This window comes from Parasteatoda tepidariorum, chromosome 8 (assembly GCF_982258835.1).
Source record: "Parasteatoda tepidariorum strain Cologne lab strain chromosome 8, Ptep-v5.0, whole genome shotgun sequence".
In the NCBI taxonomy this organism is placed as follows: Eukaryota; Metazoa; Arthropoda; class Arachnida; order Araneae; family Theridiidae; genus Parasteatoda; species Parasteatoda tepidariorum.
The window spans coordinates 48829663-48850721 of NC_141762.1; the positions used below are offsets into that span (position 1 = coordinate 48829663).

General features: G+C 27.3%; 1 protein-coding gene across 3 annotated transcripts in view; it reads left to right on the plus strand.

The window, feature by feature from the left end:
* The window catches only part of AspRS-m (aspartyl-tRNA synthetase, mitochondrial), a 49127-nt gene that overhangs the window by 13990 nt on the left and 14078 nt on the right, over window positions 1-21059 (plus strand). For all 3 annotated transcript variants that reach the window (XM_087150262.1, XM_087150263.1, XM_087150264.1), the window contains 10 exons: window positions 904-1008; window positions 8108-8287; window positions 9208-9315; window positions 9385-9444; window positions 9553-9705; window positions 10784-10916; window positions 15196-15275; window positions 17497-17607; window positions 19076-19151; window positions 20545-20713. In XM_087150262.1, coding sequence (XP_087006388.1) covers window positions 904-1008; window positions 8108-8287; window positions 9208-9315; window positions 9385-9444; window positions 9553-9705; window positions 10784-10916; window positions 15196-15275; window positions 17497-17607; window positions 19076-19151; window positions 20545-20713 — 1175 coding nt within the window. The remainder of the gene's footprint in view (window positions 1-903; window positions 1009-8107; window positions 8288-9207; window positions 9316-9384; window positions 9445-9552; window positions 9706-10783; window positions 10917-15195; window positions 15276-17496; window positions 17608-19075; window positions 19152-20544; window positions 20714-21059) is intronic.

Below are 21059 nucleotides of genomic sequence, written 5' to 3' on the forward strand. Positions count from 1 at the left end.
GGAAAAGTTTTTTGTGAAACTACGATTTTTCCTAAAGTTGAATTTGTGAAGGTACCGCTAAATGGTAGTAAATTCGGCTTGGATCTGATGGTGTCAATTTAATGCATTTCTAACTAAGCTTCACTGGCATGGTGGTTAAGGTATTGAATTATCAAAGTGAAGGACTGGGTTCCGATCCCCAGTGGTGCCTTGAAGCCCACCCAACTTAGATTGGTGGGTACTGGCTTATCTGGGAAATAAAGGCGGCCTGCAATGTTGATCACATTACCATATCCCCTCTATTGCTCATAAAATTGTGGAGCATTAACCTCTATTACCCCCCCCCCCCACCTTTCTTCCAATGGGCTGTTGCAGGAATGCTTCACTTTTTAAGAAATCAAGTATATAAATCTTCATTAGAAATTATACTTATCTTGTTTCATTGTAATAACGTTCCCTTTAAGAGATCATAATTTTATTCTATTTGATATTTAAGAAATATTTAGTTAAGAATAAACATCAATCTCTCATTTTAACCTAATGAACCGGACAAATGATTTTAGTGGCATTTTATTCTTTAATGAATATAGAGTTTAATGATTAAAAATTGAATTGGAAATATGATTTATGTTTTGATGTCCATTCATATTTTAATTTTTTGATTATGTTTTTCGTACGTGCGGCATGTCGTCTGAAATTACTGCTGTTAAATTATTAAAGATATATATCTATTAATTATATAAGTAAAATTTAAGAATATTTTGACTTATAGCTAGTTCATTACTATGATTTTTTAACTAGTAGTTGATCTAACTAGTTTTAGTTTAAAATATAATAAATTGATACATTTGTTGCATAAATGATACTACATATTTATTTCTTTAAAGTACTGGTTTATTTATTCAATCAGCTTATATTTTTCAGCATAAACAAATTTTGATGAGTGCTGGACTTGATGGATATTTTCAAATAGCTCGCTGCTACAGAAATGAAGGAACAAAGTCAGATCGACAGCCAGAATTCACTCAGGTTTGCTGTTGACTTGTGTAAATATTATTATTTTACCTTTTATTATCAAATTATTAATAATGTATTTAAATATAATTTGTTATCTATCAAACTTATAGCTCTTACCAGTTAAAAACTTCATTCTATTTTAATTTTTATTGTGTTTTGTAAAATGTAATAAAATTCACATAATTTTTGCTGTATTAAAATGTTAGTCGGTAAAAATATACTTGAAGGTGCCCCTTGGCGAAATTGGCGGCTTATGTCTGGCGCCATTCCTGTTTGCGCGGAACACCGTGGTAACAGGAATGGCGGCCAAAACATAATGATATTTCAATAAAACAATAAAAAATTTCAACAAAACATCAGCCAAAACTTTATAAAATTGCAATGAACCCAATAAAATGCATTTTGAATCGAAGCAAAAATTAATGAAGTAAGCGCAGAAAGAAAAGGAAAAAAACAACTCACTTCTTCATTAAGCTTGAATATCCTCAGATTTAGGTGCTCAGAATTTTCTAATAGCAGTTGGATACTGTCTAAATTTATCATGAATAGAATCTGTGTACCTCCATCGCCACATAAATTCGCTGAACTACGAATTGAAAATGGCGTCTGGGGTACCAGACTGGCGGTGACATTTTTTTTAAAGCCCCTTTTTATGACTGCCCACATACCTTCAATCTTATTGACCAGAAGCAAAAGTAACCTTGCCAGCCGGTATCCAACGTAGAACTAACGGACCTCTGAAATTACATATACCGTTGAACATTTAAAAATAACACTAAAATCTAAACAAATTAGAATCACAGTTGGGTTTCAACATCACCCAGCTTGGCGGTCACAACTTGGCGAGAATATAATTTATAAAATTTTAATTTATAAATTTTTAAAATATTTATAAATTTTTTAGAATCATATTTGTATAAAATTCGATTTTTAAAATTTTTTTATAGATCTTTATCTTTTTCATGTAAGTCTCCTAAAATAATATTAGGTTAACAGAAGATAATTTTAATGAGGACTGTTGGGTAAACGAAGAATCAATTATCATCATGGGTGCCACTCTTCAGTTCTGAGGACTGAAATCAGTCTTGAGAAAAACTAGTAGGCTGAATTCCATGCTACAATTAATCTCTTTCCAATTAGTGTTTTGAATTGTTAAAAAAAAAATACATTTTTAAAAAACTAAAATATATTCTTAAAAAAATAAAAATATTTTTGGTTAACAATGGTTTAGAAAATTATTACTTTTTAATGAAAATATTGGAATAATAGAGCTTTAACATTTTTTAGTGTTTAATCTGAATCTGCTTGTATTTTTCCCTCTGATGTTTAGAAATGCTTAGAGAAACCAAATATAATGCTCAAATTGAGATTATTATTTTTTTAAAAATTATGGTGCAAGGACTAAAAACTGATTATTTTGAAGTGAAAAATAAGTAGAGGTATGAATGGCTTCAGAATAAAACTATGATTTATTATTTAGCAAATGTGAAAAAAAACAAAGGTAGCTTTTATTTTTGTTTCGTTTAATGTAAAAAAAATAATTAAAAAATGAAGAAAATTATATTTTTAGACAAAACTAACTTAAAAAAAACTTAGCAACACTAGACCATGTTAGTCAAAAAGTAAGTTCAGTCTTGAAATTTTTTTAGGTTGGCACCCATGATCATCAGATTTAGTTTTGATTCAATTTTAAATTTGAGTGTTATTAAATAACCTTAATATATTTTGCTTCAGACTATACAGAAAATTAATAATTTATAATAAATTGTTTTGGAAATAAAACTATGGAATTTTATACTGGGATTCAGTTCTTCTTTATGTTTGCAATACATTTTAATATTCTGTAATATGTCTGTGAAACAGACACTTTTGGAACTGAATAAGTTTAATATGGGTTACCATTTAAGAGAATAAAACTTCAATTAAAAAGCATGTTCTTTTAAATTGTTTGAACTACAATGAAAATAAGTAAATATTGTAAGTATTGTTAATCTTTGTTTAAGCTAAAAAGATTTTTATGGTGTTTTTTTTTCTAAAATTTGAGTTTTATTTTCAAGTTTAGAGAAAGCACTCAAAAACGTACCTATCAATCTGTATCCAGGCTACTATCCCAAAGATGTGTTTATAGCCATTACTATTTTCACCTTGTGTTAGAATTTTTTCTCTATATTAAAAATATTAATATTTTACTAATTTTATAAAATAAATTATAAGTGTCTCCACTGCTGTTTTGGGTGTTCAACTTAATGTTTTGTTTTGTTGTACAAAAACTATATGAGTTTAAAACTTAAAATTACAATGGTTTATGAATATATGAGGAATATAATGAAATAAAAGATAAATTTGCATTCATTATTTAGCTCAAGAATCATTATCAGTTAAAATTGTAATAAAAAACACCAGGCGGGCTGCTCTACAAACTTCAAAAATGCAATTACAAAGTTGAAATTGGACATGCTAAAATGACCATAATTGATATGAATTTAAGTTAATGTGAGAATTTTTCAAAATTTCAATTTTTTGGAAAGTTATTGTAAGTTGGAAGGTGCTTTTTTCCCATTTTTTTTCTTTAAATTGCATTTTGTTTTGATTTGCAAAAAGTATGCCTGAAACCTTAAAATTATGTTGGAATTTAGGGAAATATTCAGGGAGTATGACAAAATTTAAAACTAATGTTCGATAATTTGTAAAACAATTATTAACTGTTAAACTTGTAGTAAAAAATACCATGTGAGCAGATCTGTTGCCCTTTAAAATCCAACTATGGAAATGAAATGTGACTCACTGAATGAGCCATTTTTATTTGTGAACTTAACATAATTTTTTTTTCAGCATACTAATTTGTTCAAAAGTTTTTCAAATTTTAAATGGTTTTTTTTTTCTTATTTTTTTAGAAAAAAAATTTATTTTAAATATTGACCATTGTTATAGAAAAATTTATTTTTCTCGCATTTTATATCTTCATTTCTATTCTCGCATTTTTTTATCTTCACTTTATAAACACATGTTTGAGTTAGTGTCAACGGTAGCAAAAAAAAGTATGAGAGAGAGATTATATACCAGTTATAAATCTTATCATGTATGAGAAATTTTTACAAATAAAGAAACCTAACACAAGAGAGATAAATATTGTTTCTTATTTGAATTTTGTTGGAAGTTAAAATTCTTCTCTTTTATTTCTCATTGAGTGACACAATCTTTATTCCTTAAATTAATTTTTTTTCAACTACAGATAATTATTTTTGAAATCTAGGTAATTATTCATTTAATTTTGCTTTGGTTAACATACTTACAAAATACTCTTAAAGCTACATTATTTGCATATTTTGTTTGGTTAATAACATATTGTTATTATTTTGATATAAGATTTTTTTTTATGCAGAAAATATTGACTAAATAAAAACAATGAAGGAGAAACAACTGTGGGGTTTAGTGAACAGAGCAAGCAGGGAGAAGAGCCCCCTGCTTCAGATTTAGTCCCTCTGCTTAAATTTCTAAAAAATTATAACAATAAATAATAAAACGTATTTTTGGTTCACTCCAATTCTATATGCATATTTATTCTATTCCTAAAAGTAGCACATTTTTATAGTTCATAATTATCTTGAATTGCTAAGAGGCCGTTCAAAAAGTACGTACACAAAAATTTTACGAAATTTTAAACCCCTCCCCCCCCCTTCGTACATTACCTTACATAAGGTCTTACTCCCCCCCCCTTAGAGTACGTACATTTTATTAGTCTACCCCCCTTTTTCATAAAAATTAAAATAATTATGTTTTAAATAAAATTAAATATTTACTTAAGGAGAGTGTAGGATAAAGTCAAATTTAAATTTGGTATATGTTTATAAAGTACGTACTTTGTATAATACCTCCCCCCCCATCGTACAAAACTGTACATAATAGCAAATCCCCCCCCCTTCGGGATGTACGTACTTTTTGAACGGCCCCTAAGGCTTTTTTCATGACTTACCAAGGATGCAAATCATGAAAAAAGCCCTAGTAAACAGCAAGCTCTAAAAAAAAATTTTATTCTTTTATAGATTTTCAGAAATTTTTAGATATATTAATTCTAACACAAAATAAAAAAAATAAATATTTTGGAAAATTCCAAATTCTTTTATTTATTATTTTTTTTTAAATTTTTATTATTATTTTTTAATAAGATTTAATTTTTGTTACTTTTTTTAGCTGTTATTTTTATATGTATTTCTATTTCTAGATGTTATCATACATTTTAAGCATTCTGTCACATGATTTATATTACTCTGATAAATCATCCTCCCATTGCCGAATTTTATTGTTCTTAAAAACTTAATTTATTGAATTATTTATTCATTTATGCATGCTAACTTAACTACAGAAACATTATGTAAAATATCTTCATGACTGCAAGAAAGTATTGTTACAGTTTAGTCTGTATGTCTCAGCATTTTCTTTATATTATGTAATTAAACTGAATTATTGAAAGTTTCTCTCTACTTCTTTTATAATATTTTTTTCATTTTTTACACAATATAAAAAACGCTTTTGAAATTTGTAATTATATTATAAATTTCAAAAGCATTTTTCACTAAATAGTACAAATTGCAAAAGCGGGCAGTACCGTCTTTACGCATGGGCACACCCGGGCAGTGCCCAGGGGCCCCAGGCACTCAGGGGCCCTTGAGAATCTTACCTTTTATAAATTGTATTAAAAAAACAACTAAGAATAAACATCTTTGCATTATATAATTTTTAAAATAAATTCCAAATAGCAAAATATGGTTTATTTTCACTCAGCAAAAACCTTTTTTAATGTAATCCTAAAAAGGTTGGTTATGTGGCTTACGTGTAAATCTTCTAACCTTAAAACGAGATCTGTGGCAATCTGCTCTATTCTAAGCACATTACCCTAGTCCAAAACCTTTGAAAACAACCTTCTATACAAAAACCTTAAATCGAGGTTGACTTGGGGTTTTCAAGCGTGAAAAAAAATCCTTTAGTAAAGCTAGTCTTAAGGTGAAAATACTCTTAAACCTTTCTTTTCACAAAGTCTTGCATGCTCAGCTAAAATTCACCTTGTCATGAAATTTTAATGCAGTTTGATCCTATCGTTAGTGTGACGTCAGCTAAAACGTCATTATGTGACCATTTTACTTAAGTGACAACACTTATTTAAAGTCTTAAAAAAATAATCCTTTTAGGATGAAAGGTTTAAAAACTGCAATATTTTTGCCTTATTTAAAAAAGGTTTTTAGTACAAACCCTTTCGTTCGACAATAAGAAGAAAATTCTGACAAAAGGTAGCCGTAAGGTTGCATGCTTTCTGGGATATATATATATACTAGTGTAAAAAGTGCGTTTTTTTTCTTCCTAAGAATAGTGATTGATTACCATACAAACACCAATAGTTTGAATAGTTTATCACTAGGAAAAATAAAAAGTCAGCCAAAATCTATTTTTCTTCGTTAAAATGAAGTTTTTAGGTGCTCAACTCCCTAAGTGATAATGTCTCTGAATATGCTTGAGATCACAGAAGCCAAGCATCACTGGCTACGGTCAGTGTGAGGGTGGGTAACCACTTGGATCAGTTTGCATAGGGACCGAGGATGTGCGGTATGGGTCCTCGTTAAACTGTTCTACCGTAAAGTGCTCGACTTCGCGTGCAGGTCATTGGGCTACCGAAGCGGGTGTGCCATCCCCTCATCAGAGGATCAAAATTGTGATGGCATGTCTTTGTATCATCCTCCAGGGATCTTTCCCAGACCGTCACCAATAGCCCGTTGTGCAGCTCCAGTGTGACGTAAATGAATTACAACAACAACTAAATATGCTTCTCAACCAACTATGTTCAGTATTTATAGTTAATTAAAGTAATAATTGAAAGTGTTTCGAATCATACGACAGCAACTTTTAAACTGGTTATGTCTGATATGCATTGAAAGATGTTTAAATATTAATATTATAATAACTGACTTTTTAATAGTTTGACGAAACAATTCATACCTTTTGAATTTTTTTAACTGCTATACCCTAGCCGCGATGGCTCAGGAGTTCGCCTTCCAATGAGGTGAACCGGGTTCGAATTCAATGATGGCTGGTCCATACGAATCTGCATCCGGCTTGCACAGACCACAGTGCTGACGTGAAATATCCTCAGTGGCAGACGGTTCATGGGTTAGAGTCCCTTTGCCGTCAGACTAACCGTGGGAGGCACTCGTGGTCTTCATCTCAATGTAATGTAAATGCGGGTTAGTTCCACTGAAAAAGTACTCCACGAAGCCAAATTTTCTCCCGATACTTGATACAAGAGCTCCTCTGTTTTCTATATTGAGTTCAAAAGTAAAAGGCTACAGAGTTGAACATTAGAAGTCGACAGTCGTAAACCCAAAAAATGGATCTGCTGTTCAATGACGGTTATAATAGAAAAAGAAAAAATTGTTTAACCCTTGGCCGGGATAGCCTGGTTGGTAGGGCACTGGGCCCATGTATAAGAGTTCGTGGGTTGGATCTCCGCCGGCCGAAAACTCCCCGTGTAGTAAATGGTGACTGATGCACGTTAAGTCTGTCGAATCACAAAGTCCTCCATGTTCCCATAACAAGTCATACCTCTGGGGGTACTGATCCAGGAGTTTCCTTGTCTTCAGGATTGGTTCAAAATTACAAGGCTGCGGAATTGAGCATTGGTTGTCGTAAACCCAAAAATTGGGTTGGCTGCTCAGCGACGGTTACAAAATAAAATACAAAAAATTTTTTTATTCCCCTATGCTTTTTAATTTACTTATTTTAATTAGCTTCTTCGTTTTGAAAATTACTTACTATTTGAGGATTGCAATTTGTTAGCATTTCATTTTTTTAAGAAAAATTATGCCTAGTTTAAAAATGCTTTATTTTATGTGCATTGAGTTTTTGGGGCTATAAAAATGTGTTTAACTTCGTTAAAAATATTGCATATCTTAAAAATGCCTAATTTTATGCATGTGAAGTTTTTTAGTTCTATTTTAAACAGTATGAAATGTAATAGGGGCCCAAAACATTTCTGTGCCCGGGGGCCCTGCTTGCTATTAAGACGGCCCTGAAAGCGGGAATTTTCTGTTTAAAAAATTTCTGTTGATTTTTCTTTTTTTAGGTAGATATAGAACTTAGCCTTACTACACCAGAATTAATACAAAATCTAATAGAATCACTTTTGCAATTTTGTTGGCATGAAGAGAAAGGTTGCATTAAAACTCCTTTTCCAAAACTAAAATATGAAGAAGCTATGCAACTTTATGGAACTGATAAACCAGATCTCCGCTTTGAAGTAAAGGTACCAAATATTAAGTTATAATTGTAAATAGTAAAATAATATAGCTGTAAATAGATTTTTTTAAAGTATCACTGATTAGAGCAAATGATATTCATGTGAAAAATATTAACATTATACTTTATTGTGAGTTAAAAAAAAAAAAAAAGACCATTGCGATATAGTTATTTAAGTGGTCATCCACCACTGTGTTTAGTTTCGTTTTATTTAGTTATTAAATTATATAAATATGCTTTCAAGACAATATAAAAGCATTTAAGAGTTGAACTCGGTGAACTGAAATTTAATTCATGTTATCTTTTACTAATGGTAGAATTATTAAAAAAGGGTTATAGTTTCATAGTCTTACTGAACTCATAGATATGGCAATATATTTCAATAAATAAGGACAACATTTTGCTCATGAAAAAGAAACAACTATATGACATTGCAAGAGCATTGGGTTTGATTGGACCTTTTAAAATGGTGCATATTATTTTGACATAATATCAAATGGGAGATTTTTAAAAATTTTAACACTGTAAAAGAAAATAGTCTGCAAGGAACAATATTCATTATTCTTCTATCAGTTTCTATAAATGCGAACAAAATATTGTTGTTAATTATTATTAACAAAATAATAGTTTTTATTTAATAAGTTATATTTTCCTTATTTCACATGATTTAAGGTAGCAAGCAAAAAAAGAAAAAGAGGCTGAACAACGTTGTTTCATGAGTTGGCGTTATTGATATGCGTTTGACATGGGAGCTTATTCTCTCTCCATAAGGATAATGTTTTTTTCTTAACTTGCAACAGAGTATAGCTACTTTGTATGATATATTGATAGGAAAGATGATTTAAGAAGTCTTAAAATTGTCTTTATTTTTTGCTGTACTTATTTTTTTTTCTACTTTAATCTGATTTTTAATTTTATTTTATGTAGATTCAAGATTTAACAGCTGAGTTTAAAGAATCCAATCTACAGTTAGCTTCTGAATCGAAATTTAATTCTGATTATATCGTATCCTGTATTTTATTTCCCCGGGGATCTGTATGTACGATTTTTTCAATTTTTTTAAATTTTGCATTAAGCGTTGCTAATTTATTTTTTTTCTTTTAGAAGCTTATAAAAAAGTCATTGTTAAAAGAGTTAGAAGTCTTAGCTGAATCTAAAAATGTGGTAAATGCTCTTAATATTTTGTTTGTTTAATAATTTATATTAGTATTTAGAATGTAATAGTTTAAATTTTAAATAAATTTATGTAGCATACATTATATCAATCCTCAGGCTTTTGTCCCAATTTCTGTGAAAGAAAATAACTCTTGGGCATCATCAATTTCTAAACATATTGAAAGTCACATAAAAGAAAATATAAATGAAAAATTATTGTCAAAACCTGACGACTTAATTATTTTAGCTGCTGGGAAATCTGCAATTGCAGTAAGTATTTGATTACTTTTTAAATAGATTGAAAAATAATTTTTAGTTACAACAGAGTTAATTTATTTAATAAAATTTTTAGTAATAATATTATTAATTTCTATTCATAACTATTAAAATTTGCTTACTAAACATATTTGAAACTTAAGATTACTTGAGACAACTTTTTGTAATATCCATCTGCTAAAATTTTATATGTGTATATAATAAGTGTGACTTACCATTACCGATTCTGCAGAATTATGTGTTTGTGCTGCCATTTTCAATTTTAAAAAAATAAGGAGACTTGAGAATTTTTAGCTTTATTTTTTGTTCTTTAATCATTTTATTAAAAATGTGTAATTATTTAGGCATTTGGGATAATTCTTTTCTTTTTTTAAAAAAGATTTAAAAAAAAACGAATTAAATTAAATAAAAACATATAAAATTGTGCGAACAAAATTTAAATTATATAGTTATGCAATAAATAAACATTTTTAAAATATGCAGATTTATTTAGGAAATTTGAAACTGAATCTTGCATGAATTTAACCTGGAAATTAGTTTTTTTTCCCATATAATATATGAACAAAAGTTTAGTTAAAGTTCTGCAAATTTTTTATAATATATAGATTATGTAGTTTCTTTAAAAAAATCAGTTAATTATTTGAAAATTTTAATTTCTATGGTAAGAGCATGGCTTTATAAAAAATGCATGAACTTATGTTAACAATGAAGTATGTGTCCTGAATTTAATAATGAATCATAATAGTTTTTAAAAGGAAAATAATTACGATTAGAAAGTCTGATACTTTTTAATCATATTTTTTAATGTATAATTTTTTAAGTCTTAGTTTGTAATGCATATATAAAACATATAATATATTGTACAATTTTTATATCAAATTATATAATACTATATTGCACATTAAATCTGAAAAGTTTAAAAAACAAATGAGTTGTAAGAATTTGCGATTATCAATTTAATGAATGATATCTTTGAATGGTAGATTATTTCTTAATAAACTTAATATTTTTATTGTATAGCAATTTATAGTTTTATATAACTTTGAATAAAAATTATTAAACATATTTTCAGCAAAGTTTTTTAGGGAAGGCTAGAATACAATGTGCTGAATATTTGCAATCAATTGGTGTAAATCTCATGAATCCCAATACTTTATCATTTGTATGGATTACAGATTTTCCTCTATTTATTGCTGATGAAAACGGTAAGAAATATTTTCTCTTTATTTTTTGCAGGAAAAAAAAACAAACCTCTATTTGAATTATTATAAAGCTGCTAATTCTAATTTGAAAATGCTATTTTATAATATTTTACTTACAACAATAATAAGCTGAGGGTGTTAGAGGTTTAATAAGGTTTTCAGTGACACTGTTATTTTCTAACATTTGTAGAATACTTCTGATTATTTATTTTGACAGCTGAATTATTTAATTAGGTTTTTTGTTTTAACATTCACTTCTTATATTTATAAGGATGAAAATACTTTCTGAACAATTTTAATATTTAATTTATTTATGAAGTAAAAAGAGCATTTAATGTAAAAGTTCTGAATTTTATGCCTGGTGAAGACTTGTAGCCCATCATGTTATTGCTCTCGAAATTGTGAAACCATAATCAATAAACTACATAAATCCCTTGGCCAACAACTGGCAGTTGTTGAAGTGCCTAAATCTTTGCAGAATTTTTATAAGAACATATTTTTTATACTTTTTTCATTATTTTCTAATAAGTTTGGCCAAAATAAGTGAAAAATATTGTATTTAGCATTTTAATAGATGTTTAGGAAATGCACCATAAAACTCTGGTGTCTTTTTCTGCATTAAAGGTAAAATCTTTCAAACACGGTAAACTTCCAAATAATAATTTTTCAAATTTTCTGTTATTTGAAGCAGTTATTTGAATTTAAGAGAAAAAGTTTTTTATCATTACAAATTTCATTAATTTTCCATAATTATAAATAAAATTTTGAATAAGGAAAAGAAATTCTAAATATTCTTTTTTGATTCTATATTTTAGTACAATTATAATTCCAATTAATAATTTTTTATTAACTATTAGACTGTTTCTTAAAACTAAAAAATACCAAAATGTAATAATGTTTGTATTATAGTGTCAGAACAAAATATATATGAGGGACGCCGGTTTCTCATCTGCATCAAAGGGTTAAATTTAATAATGCGACAGCACGTCAAGGGTTAAAGCCATGCCTATCTCAGTTTTCTTGATCTTAGGCTCTGAGTTGCAAGAACAGATTTTTTTATGGTGTGTACCAAGCACGGAAGTTCCACTGTTTAGTGTTCAAGCATACTTGGTACTCATTTTATCAATCCACTGAGGGAATGATAGGCTGACTCAACCTTGCCCAGTCCAAGGATAGAACCCCAGACATGTGGCACAGGAGTACAAAGCGATACCACTCAGCCACCAAGCGTCACTTAAATGTGCAAAAGTTAAATAAATTTTACAAGTTAGAAGATTTGACATGGTTAAAAATCAGGTGTTAAATATCTTGTATTTAAATAAAGCAATTTCTTATATATTAAAAATTCATTCAGTATTTTTCATTCTATGTATTGATTTTTCTTTATTACTTTGCTTTATTTTTCATTTATTTTTATTTATAACACAGTATTTAAAAATTAAATGTTGGCTTCATTTAACAGTTCTAAGTAAGTAATCAGTTAACTGAAAAAAAAAACTTGTATTATCATTTTTACTAAACAATTTTAAACTTTTTTTAAAATTAAAGAATTTTTTTATCACCATTTTTTTAAAATTAGTTTTTGTCTCTTGCATGGGGAAACTTTTCCACTAATACGAATGTTCACTATTTGTATTAATTAAAATATTGTTGTTTTTATCAAAATATTATTAACACTAATTTTTTTTTATGCTATATGATGATAAAAATCATGTTATTAATCAATGTATGTCCAATTGCACTTTAACTAAAGCATAATTTTTCATTTAAATATAAATTGGCACATAAATTTAAAATGATATTTCTTTTTTTTTTTTTTTTTTTTTTTTTTTTTTGCTTTTTCAATTCTCAGACTAGCTAACGTTTGGGAATTCTCATTTTGTTTTTGCGCATTTCTTCATATCTACTTAGCTATTAGATTGAATTTAACACCAAAGCATTTTAACACCAATTATGAAATTCATTAATTGAAATATTTTTTAATGTTCCTTAGTTACTTATTTTTTATTGCTTACTTTCTTATTGACCAATTTTTTGTCACTTGGAATTACAAAAATTTGTAGGTTGATAGTAACTTTTATTTCAGCCAGCTGTGCCATTATGTGCTTTTATTTATTGTTTAAAAAAAGTTCAAGTATATAGGAAAGATTTGTTGATACTAAAACTAGATTGAATAATATTCATTCAACTATTACAATAGATTAGAAAACAAATTCTATACCTTTGGAACACTTTTGTTAAATGTTGGAAAAATTAAAAGATTTTTTTATTTTATTTTGCCAGAAAAAGGGATAAAGCTTTAAACCTATCATCAGAATAGACCAAATGTGATTCAAGAAAGTTTCACTTCAAATTTGTTCAAATTATTTGAATTAACTATAAGTCATATGATAAGTGTTTTAACCTGTATTTTTTAGTCAGATATTTTAGTTATATTTCTAAAATAAGGTTTGACATGCCACAGTGGTTCTTTTCGAAACGAACTCAGGAAATGGATAACACCTACCTGTAATCTTGGTTGCATCTTAAATAAGACTCCAGCAATCTTCTGATTCCTTATTTTCACTAATGGAAGTTGTACTTAAAAAAATTTTTGCGATACCTATTTTTAAATTTTAGGTTTATACGGTACATGGAGATCTCAAAAGTATATGATTAAGGGCATTCTCTACGGAATGCGTTAGTAACCATATTTGTTATTGTATATGTTAGTAACTATATTTTTTTATTGCTTTGAGACTTATCATTTTGTGTTATAGTGAAAAAATAATAAATTATCATTGAGAGATGACAAAAAAAGCCCTTTTTTCTCACTAATAATACAGTTTGGTCCAATCTAGATTCCGCTAAATTTTAAGAAGCTCTAAATATCGAAGTACTATTCTACAGCAATAATTTTTTTCAAAGTTAAAAATATATACCTTACGTATATTAGAAAGGTCAACTAATAAAAAAGTTATTACGTAAACATTTAAAAAAGTGTTAGGCAGATCAACTTTAAAAAGTTTTAGAGAAGTCAACTATTTGTAATAAAGTATTAAGAGAAAACTGAAGTGGGTATGAAAAAGACCCATGCAAGGATAAACCCATTTGTTATACATGAATATATTATAATTATCTAAGATTACTTTAATATCCTTTTTAATTGAAAATTATAAGTTTAAGGATGCAATAAATATAGCAATATCAAAAGTATATTCAATTCCATTAAGTTCTTTTCATCTTTAACACAAATGAAGGATGTCGCAGTGAATTTAAATTTGTAATTATTTATGGTGTTTCTTTCAGTTTATACTTATGTGAATATAGTTGCCTACTTTGAAATTCTTACGGAAGTTTTTTTGCTTTGTTTTCGACAAAAAATAAGCAACAAAATTAATTGAACTCAACTTTATAAACAGTAACTTCAATAAAAATGATTTTTCACTGAACTTCTTGAACGTGTCTACTAAATATTCACATTAATTTATAGGAATTTTATAGGTCTGCTGATACATTTAAAATGGTAAAATTGACTTACACTTAGATTGAATTTGGAACTACTGTTTTACTTTAATATTTAATAATTCTGAAAAATTGTTTAAAAAAATCTTTTTTCATTGAATATAATAGATTGTATAACTGTCAAACATTTATAATGACGATTATATTGAAAGGAATATTATTTTTTATTTATAAATTGTTTTCTCTTACATTATATAGTTCTAGTTTGGTCTATCTCCAATCTTCTGTTTTTCCTATTGTAGTTATTTTAATATTCAGTGCACACTGTTTCTCTTTATTTGATCACAAAATGTTCTTTTTCTAATAGAAATATTTCACAGAGTATGATTTTTAATAAAATAACACTGCTATTTTTTAGTAATCTTTTTAGTTGTTACAAATAACAACACAAGCTAAAAATCTGTTAAGCTTGTTTTACTTTTAATAATTTTAATTTATCTTTATAATAAATATGAATTTAATTTTAAAATAATTATTACTACTTCTAATTAGTTCTCAAATAATAATTGGAGAATATCAAAATAATTTAGTTTGAAAATAAAGTAGAATTATATATCTTATTGCATATAAGTACCTTAATTATTATATTAGTTTTAACTTCAATTGCGATAGATTATAATAACAATCTGTTTGCAAGTATTGATATTTAAATTTCCATATTTGTAACCTAACTTAACATGCGTTTTTTATTTATTTTCTTGATTTTAAAAAAGAAAAAAACAGATTTTAGTTATGTAGTATTTGCAACTTTTTTTTAAAAAAAATTTTTTTTACATAGGAAAATTAGAGTCAGCTCACCATCCATTTACTGCTCCTCATCCTGATAATATAGACTTAGTTTACACTAATCCATCTAAGGTAAGATTATACATAGTGCATTTCAAATTACATTTGTTGACTCTGTATGTGATGTGTTATTTTAAAATTTTATGGTGTATAGATAGTGAACTCAGTTTTAAAAATAATTAGGTTTTATTAAAGAGAGAAACAGAATCTTTAAAACTTTTGATGCCTCTGCAGATTTTATGTTTAAGAGACGATGTGTGACCAGGCTTGATATAATAAATTTTAAGTTAATAAGTTTTTAGATTGTGTATATGTTTGTGCGTAATTTTACCATTAAAATTTATATATCTATATATATATATATATATATATTTCTCTTACACGGCGATAAAAAAAGCTTCATTACAACTCCCCAAATGGCAATGCTAGAAAATCGACCAATGATTGCCACTAAAAATGTCACATGCCAAATCTAGCTGAGGTGGCTCAACGTATAGCTCTTTTAAAAACGGAAACTGAAATAACCAGAGAGAGAGCATTCTCACCAAATGTCAGCTATCACACTATCAGCTTCGGTAATCTTATACTATTAAGCTACGCAGAAGTGAGTAGTCTTTGTCGATAGATCTCTATTTTAGTATTTTGTCGAAAGCGCTTTTTTTCACAAATTTATTTATTACGAATTTATTTGACGATTAATTATAGCCAAAATTTTAACCTTTTTAAAGAGATATCAGTTTTATAAATTTTATCTTAAGATTTTATACTATAGCACATTTCTTTTAGGTTTAACGAATTACATGTCATTTATTTGAATTCAAATTTATTTTAATGACTTAGTATTTACTAAAAAGATGTAAAAATTTTTTTTTAAAAAAAAAGTTGTTATATGGATTTGAATGATTGTTCTGAATTCTTAGAATTTTGTGCATTTGCAATGTACTTAAGTTAGTAGCGAAGCGAGCTTGGTTTGCGAAGCAAGCCATATTAGATTGCAAAGCAATTTTCGGGGGTTGGCGAGCATTAGCGAGCAGGGGGCACAGCCCACTAGTAATTATAAATTAGTAGGTCATGAGCCATAAATCAATTTGAGAAACTCAGTACATAAATAAATTGTAAAGGTTGTTACCTTCAGATTTTTATGTTTTCAGCTAGAGTTAAATTGATTTACAAATTAAATGGTCAATAGTTCAAGTCATATTATGCAGAAGTACAGTAACAGCATAAGATGTTGTGTTTTTTTAAGCTTAAACATAAAAATAAGTTAGAAATAGTAAGTGGGAAGTTTTATTACAAAATTTAACCACTAGGGCCACTCATGCGCAGCTTTATTTGGTAAACCATCCATATAATTCAGCTTCAATTCCATATTCCTATTTAAATTATGACATTACTAATGATTTCTATTTAGAAAGTAATGGGATTTTCTCCTAATTGTTTTCTGAGAACAACAAATACTTATGAGTACTTTTACAAATATGTTTTAATAAGTAATTCTCATCTTTGTTCTTATATGATAGAATCTTTATAAAAAAGGCATTTTTAAATTTGATTTGTTATTCTAAAGAAGATAAAAATTCAACTATTCTATATTTAACTTATTAAGTTGGCTCAAATAATTTTTACGCTGAATTTTTTAATAATTGAAAGAAGTCTCTATGTGTTTATTTTATTGGTCAGCTTGAGATGTAGAATGTATGATGTAGAGATTTTTGTACATATAATAACATGTAAATAAACATTTATATATTTTTTATTTACCAAATTAATTTTTTTGGCATTAGGTTTAAATGTTTATTTATTTAAAAAAAAAATTATACTTCTTTAATTAAGTAGTAAGCTGATGCAATGCTATGATGCAAAGCACTAGATACAGTGCACTAGTGGTGTGATACAATGCACTAGTAAAGATATGATACAGTGCATTAGTTGTATATAAAATATAATACTTTATTACCGTATATTGCCTATTTTGCATGCATGTTCAATAATTTCATTGTGATATTAAAATGTAAGAATAATTGTACAAAGTTTTTTTAAAGTTGTTTGAAATAAAATTCTCATAAATGTTATCACTGTTATCATAATGCTTATTAGCTAAGCTATTTTCTGGGAGATCCTTAGTATAAATTCCCTATACCACCAATACAGTTAATTGGTTTGTACAAGGTATAAATTGTGTTCTACTGTGTTTGGTATAAACATTGACAAGTAAGGAAAGATTTGTCAAAGAATTTTGTGTTTGTTTTAAAATCTAGCTTCTTATATTTTCCTATTTTGTCTCATGGTCTAGGTACGAAGTCAACATTATGACTTGGTTCTAAATGGTCAAGAAATAGGAGGTGGATCTATACGTGTACATGATGCCACACTTCAGAAGTATATACTTGAAGATATACTAGGAGTAAATATGTCTTTTCTTTTTAGAAAGAAATTATTTAAAGGAAATTTTTCTCAATTTTTATTAACATTTATTAATTGTAGTTAAAAATGTTTTTACCTTACTTATCCTTAAGAATACTGATTAGTTTTTTTTTCTTACAGGTATAAAAACGTGCAAAACAATTAACTTTTTTTAAGACTTATTCTTGATAATTTATGCTGTTTTCTATTACTATTTCAATTTGTTACACTGAAATCCATTTTTTTTTCTCATTTTTATTCGCTGACTTAATCAGCTGCAGAACAATAAAATAAGAACAGACTAATTTATACAATTATGAAGTTGTTGTTTTTTTTTTCAAGGTTAGGCCGCATTTTAACACATAATGTAAGTTTTTAATTTCAGCAGTTTTAAATTCAGCAAGCATGTGAAACTATTTACTGTTTTTAAAATTTATTCTTGATAATTTATGCCGTTTTTCTATTACTACTGCAATTTGGTACTCATAAATCTTTTTTTATCTTTATACACTGATTTGGTCAATTTCAGAACAATAAGATACGGAAAGACTAATTCAGTTTAACTATAAAATGAAATGTACAGTATAATTTCAAATTTCTATGTGCTCAAAGAAATTTAGTGATAAAAAGTTTCAGTATTTAAGGTTTTGACAAACAGAAAAAAACAATTATGTTCAACTTTTTTTTTCCATCAAGAGACATTCTTGAGTCAACCAGAAAGAAATTCTTTAAATGAATTTTTTGCACATAATTTTTCAAGATCCCTCTGTTAGTGCAACAGCTATAAGACTCTAGTTCAAAATATGTTTATCGGTTTAAAAAACAGTTTTTGATGATACTACCAGCAAAATTGTAAAAGTTAGAAAATTCATCTGACTCTGTCTGAAAATATTGTTTCTTATTAACTCGTTTCTTTCATAGTTCGCATTAAAAATTATTGTAGTTCGTTTTATCGCATTAAGATCTGAGATCTGTAGTCTCTCGAAAATAGAGTTTCTTTCATTAACCGATAAAGAGTTGTGATCACATAGTCAGTAAGAGTACTTTTCCTTAATTTTTTAAAAGAGGGTGCATTGTTAAATTATTATTATTATAGTATGATTGCTTTTTAAATATAAGCAGTAACTGCATTATTTTTATAATCTTTTCTCATTTTTTTTTACCTCTACAATACATTGGGATGTATATATGCAACAAATTGATTTAATTTTTTTTAACCTGTGTAGAAAATAATTTTTTATAGTTTAAATTGTAAAACAAAAATGATTAATTCCATAGTTATTTAAAAAATTCCTGTTAATGCTGAATTGATTTGCAAAACACCTGCATATCATATGGATAAATATATGAAATGATGCTCGTGTTTTGAAGACTTAGTTAATAAAACGCATTTTTTATGCAAGTTATCTGTATGATGGCTTACTATTTTATGTCTCGTGAATCTCATTATTTTTCCATTATTTTGTCAGGAAAATTCTGCTGAACTGCAACATATGCTCGATGCTTTGAGTTTTGGTTGCCCTCCTCATGGTGGTATTGCTTTAGGTAATAGTTGTAACTTCATTTTATACTTAATGCAGAAATTTTATTATTAACTCGAATTGATTGTTTAACTATACTAAGCAGCTCCACTCGCCAACCCCTGTGTTGGCCTCTCATTTATCTTTGTTTGTTTGTTTTTTTACTTACTATTCAAGAAATATCTATAAATAATTTTGTTTAAAAAAATATATAATTATCATACTTTTATGTTAGAATATTCTGTTAAAATATTAATCATAACAAAATGAAAAAAAAATTCTAAATACAGTGGAATCGAAGTAAACTGCTATTTGAAAAGAAACTTTAATATATTTTAAAGCAGGATGACAAAAATCTATTATGTAACAAGAAGTAGCCATTCCCATCAATGTCCCCTCAGCTAAAAAAAAATCTGTAACATCTTTATGGTTAAAATAGCAATAAATGTACAAATTTTTGAATCAATCTATTGTGTGAAATCACTTTATTGTTGGAGATGATGTTTGCATAGACTGACAAAAGACAACAAAATGATTAATGTCATGTGAAGTTCTCTAAAAATCCTTAACTTATAGATACCAAAAACACCATAATTGCTTACACACTTGGTTAGGATAATAAAAAATCACATTTGTTTGAGATCATGTGTATTTACATGTGTTGATCTGCACCCTTTTCACATATCTAAAGTACACTGTTTTATCACAGTTTTAATCTGTTGAAGATAATAATATATAATTAATCAAAATAAATTAATTAATCTTATGATGTTGAAAAGTTCAATTACAGTTGAAAAGTTAAAAGCAATCTTAACACTTCTACAACATGTTTGATAGGTATTTCAAATTAATATTTGATTGCTTAACACTTTTATTAAACTATGTTAAAGCCACATTGTTAAAAATTTTATATTCTCAATGTTGAGATATAGCTGGTTAACAGCTTAATAGGATAACTTAACTTGTCCAATCTTAAGTGTGTATATTTTCTCTCATAATTTATATAAGTTTAATGCAGAGCCACCATTGGTGAACTGATTTTAGTCTGTGAGAATATAGATTACTATTTATAAGGTTTGCTATATTTTCTTTTAAAAAATTAAAATATATGTTCTAAGGAAGATGATAAAAAATATTCAACATCATTCAAATTTATTAAAAATTGTTTTAGAATTAAGTTTTTAATAAGTTTAAATATCTTGAAATTGAATTGATATTTGGACCAATGAGAATACGCATATTTACGTTTAAAAATATCTGTGAAGATAATATGGCTTTATTAAAGCTTAATTTGAAATTAAAACTGCCTGGGAAACTGTCTGATCTGGAAAGCATGTTTCTAAAATTAATGTTATCACGCTCTATTAAAAGCTTTTTTATTTAAATGTTGACAAATTATTCTATATCTTTATTTTTAGGAATTGATAGAATATTAGCCATTATGTGTGGTTGCAGATCTATTGTTGATGTAATAGCTTTTCCAAAATCATTAGATGGTAAAGATCTAATGTCTGGGGCCCCTTGTCCAATTTCTTATGACGATAAAATGCTGTACCATATAGAACCAGTAATACCTGATAATAAAAAGTAATACACTAAATTTTTGTACTGATTTATTCCTTTATTAAATAATTTTGTTTTGTCAGCGTTAGTATTATTTTATATGTGCAGTGAAGTTATTTTTTTAAGCATAAACCAATTTGGCAAGCAATAAACTTTAATTTCCTTATAATTGATAGATTTCTAATCTTAAAACTTTTATCGTTTTTTTTTTTTTTTTTTATACTTTCCTATAAAATTTTTAAATATTATTAAATATAATAAAATAACATTTAAATCCTTTCATTAATGCTTTACTCTTAAATCTTTCAACTATACATGCTGGGGAGAGAAGTCTCTAATAGAATTCGGAACTAATCTACTCATTTAGTTA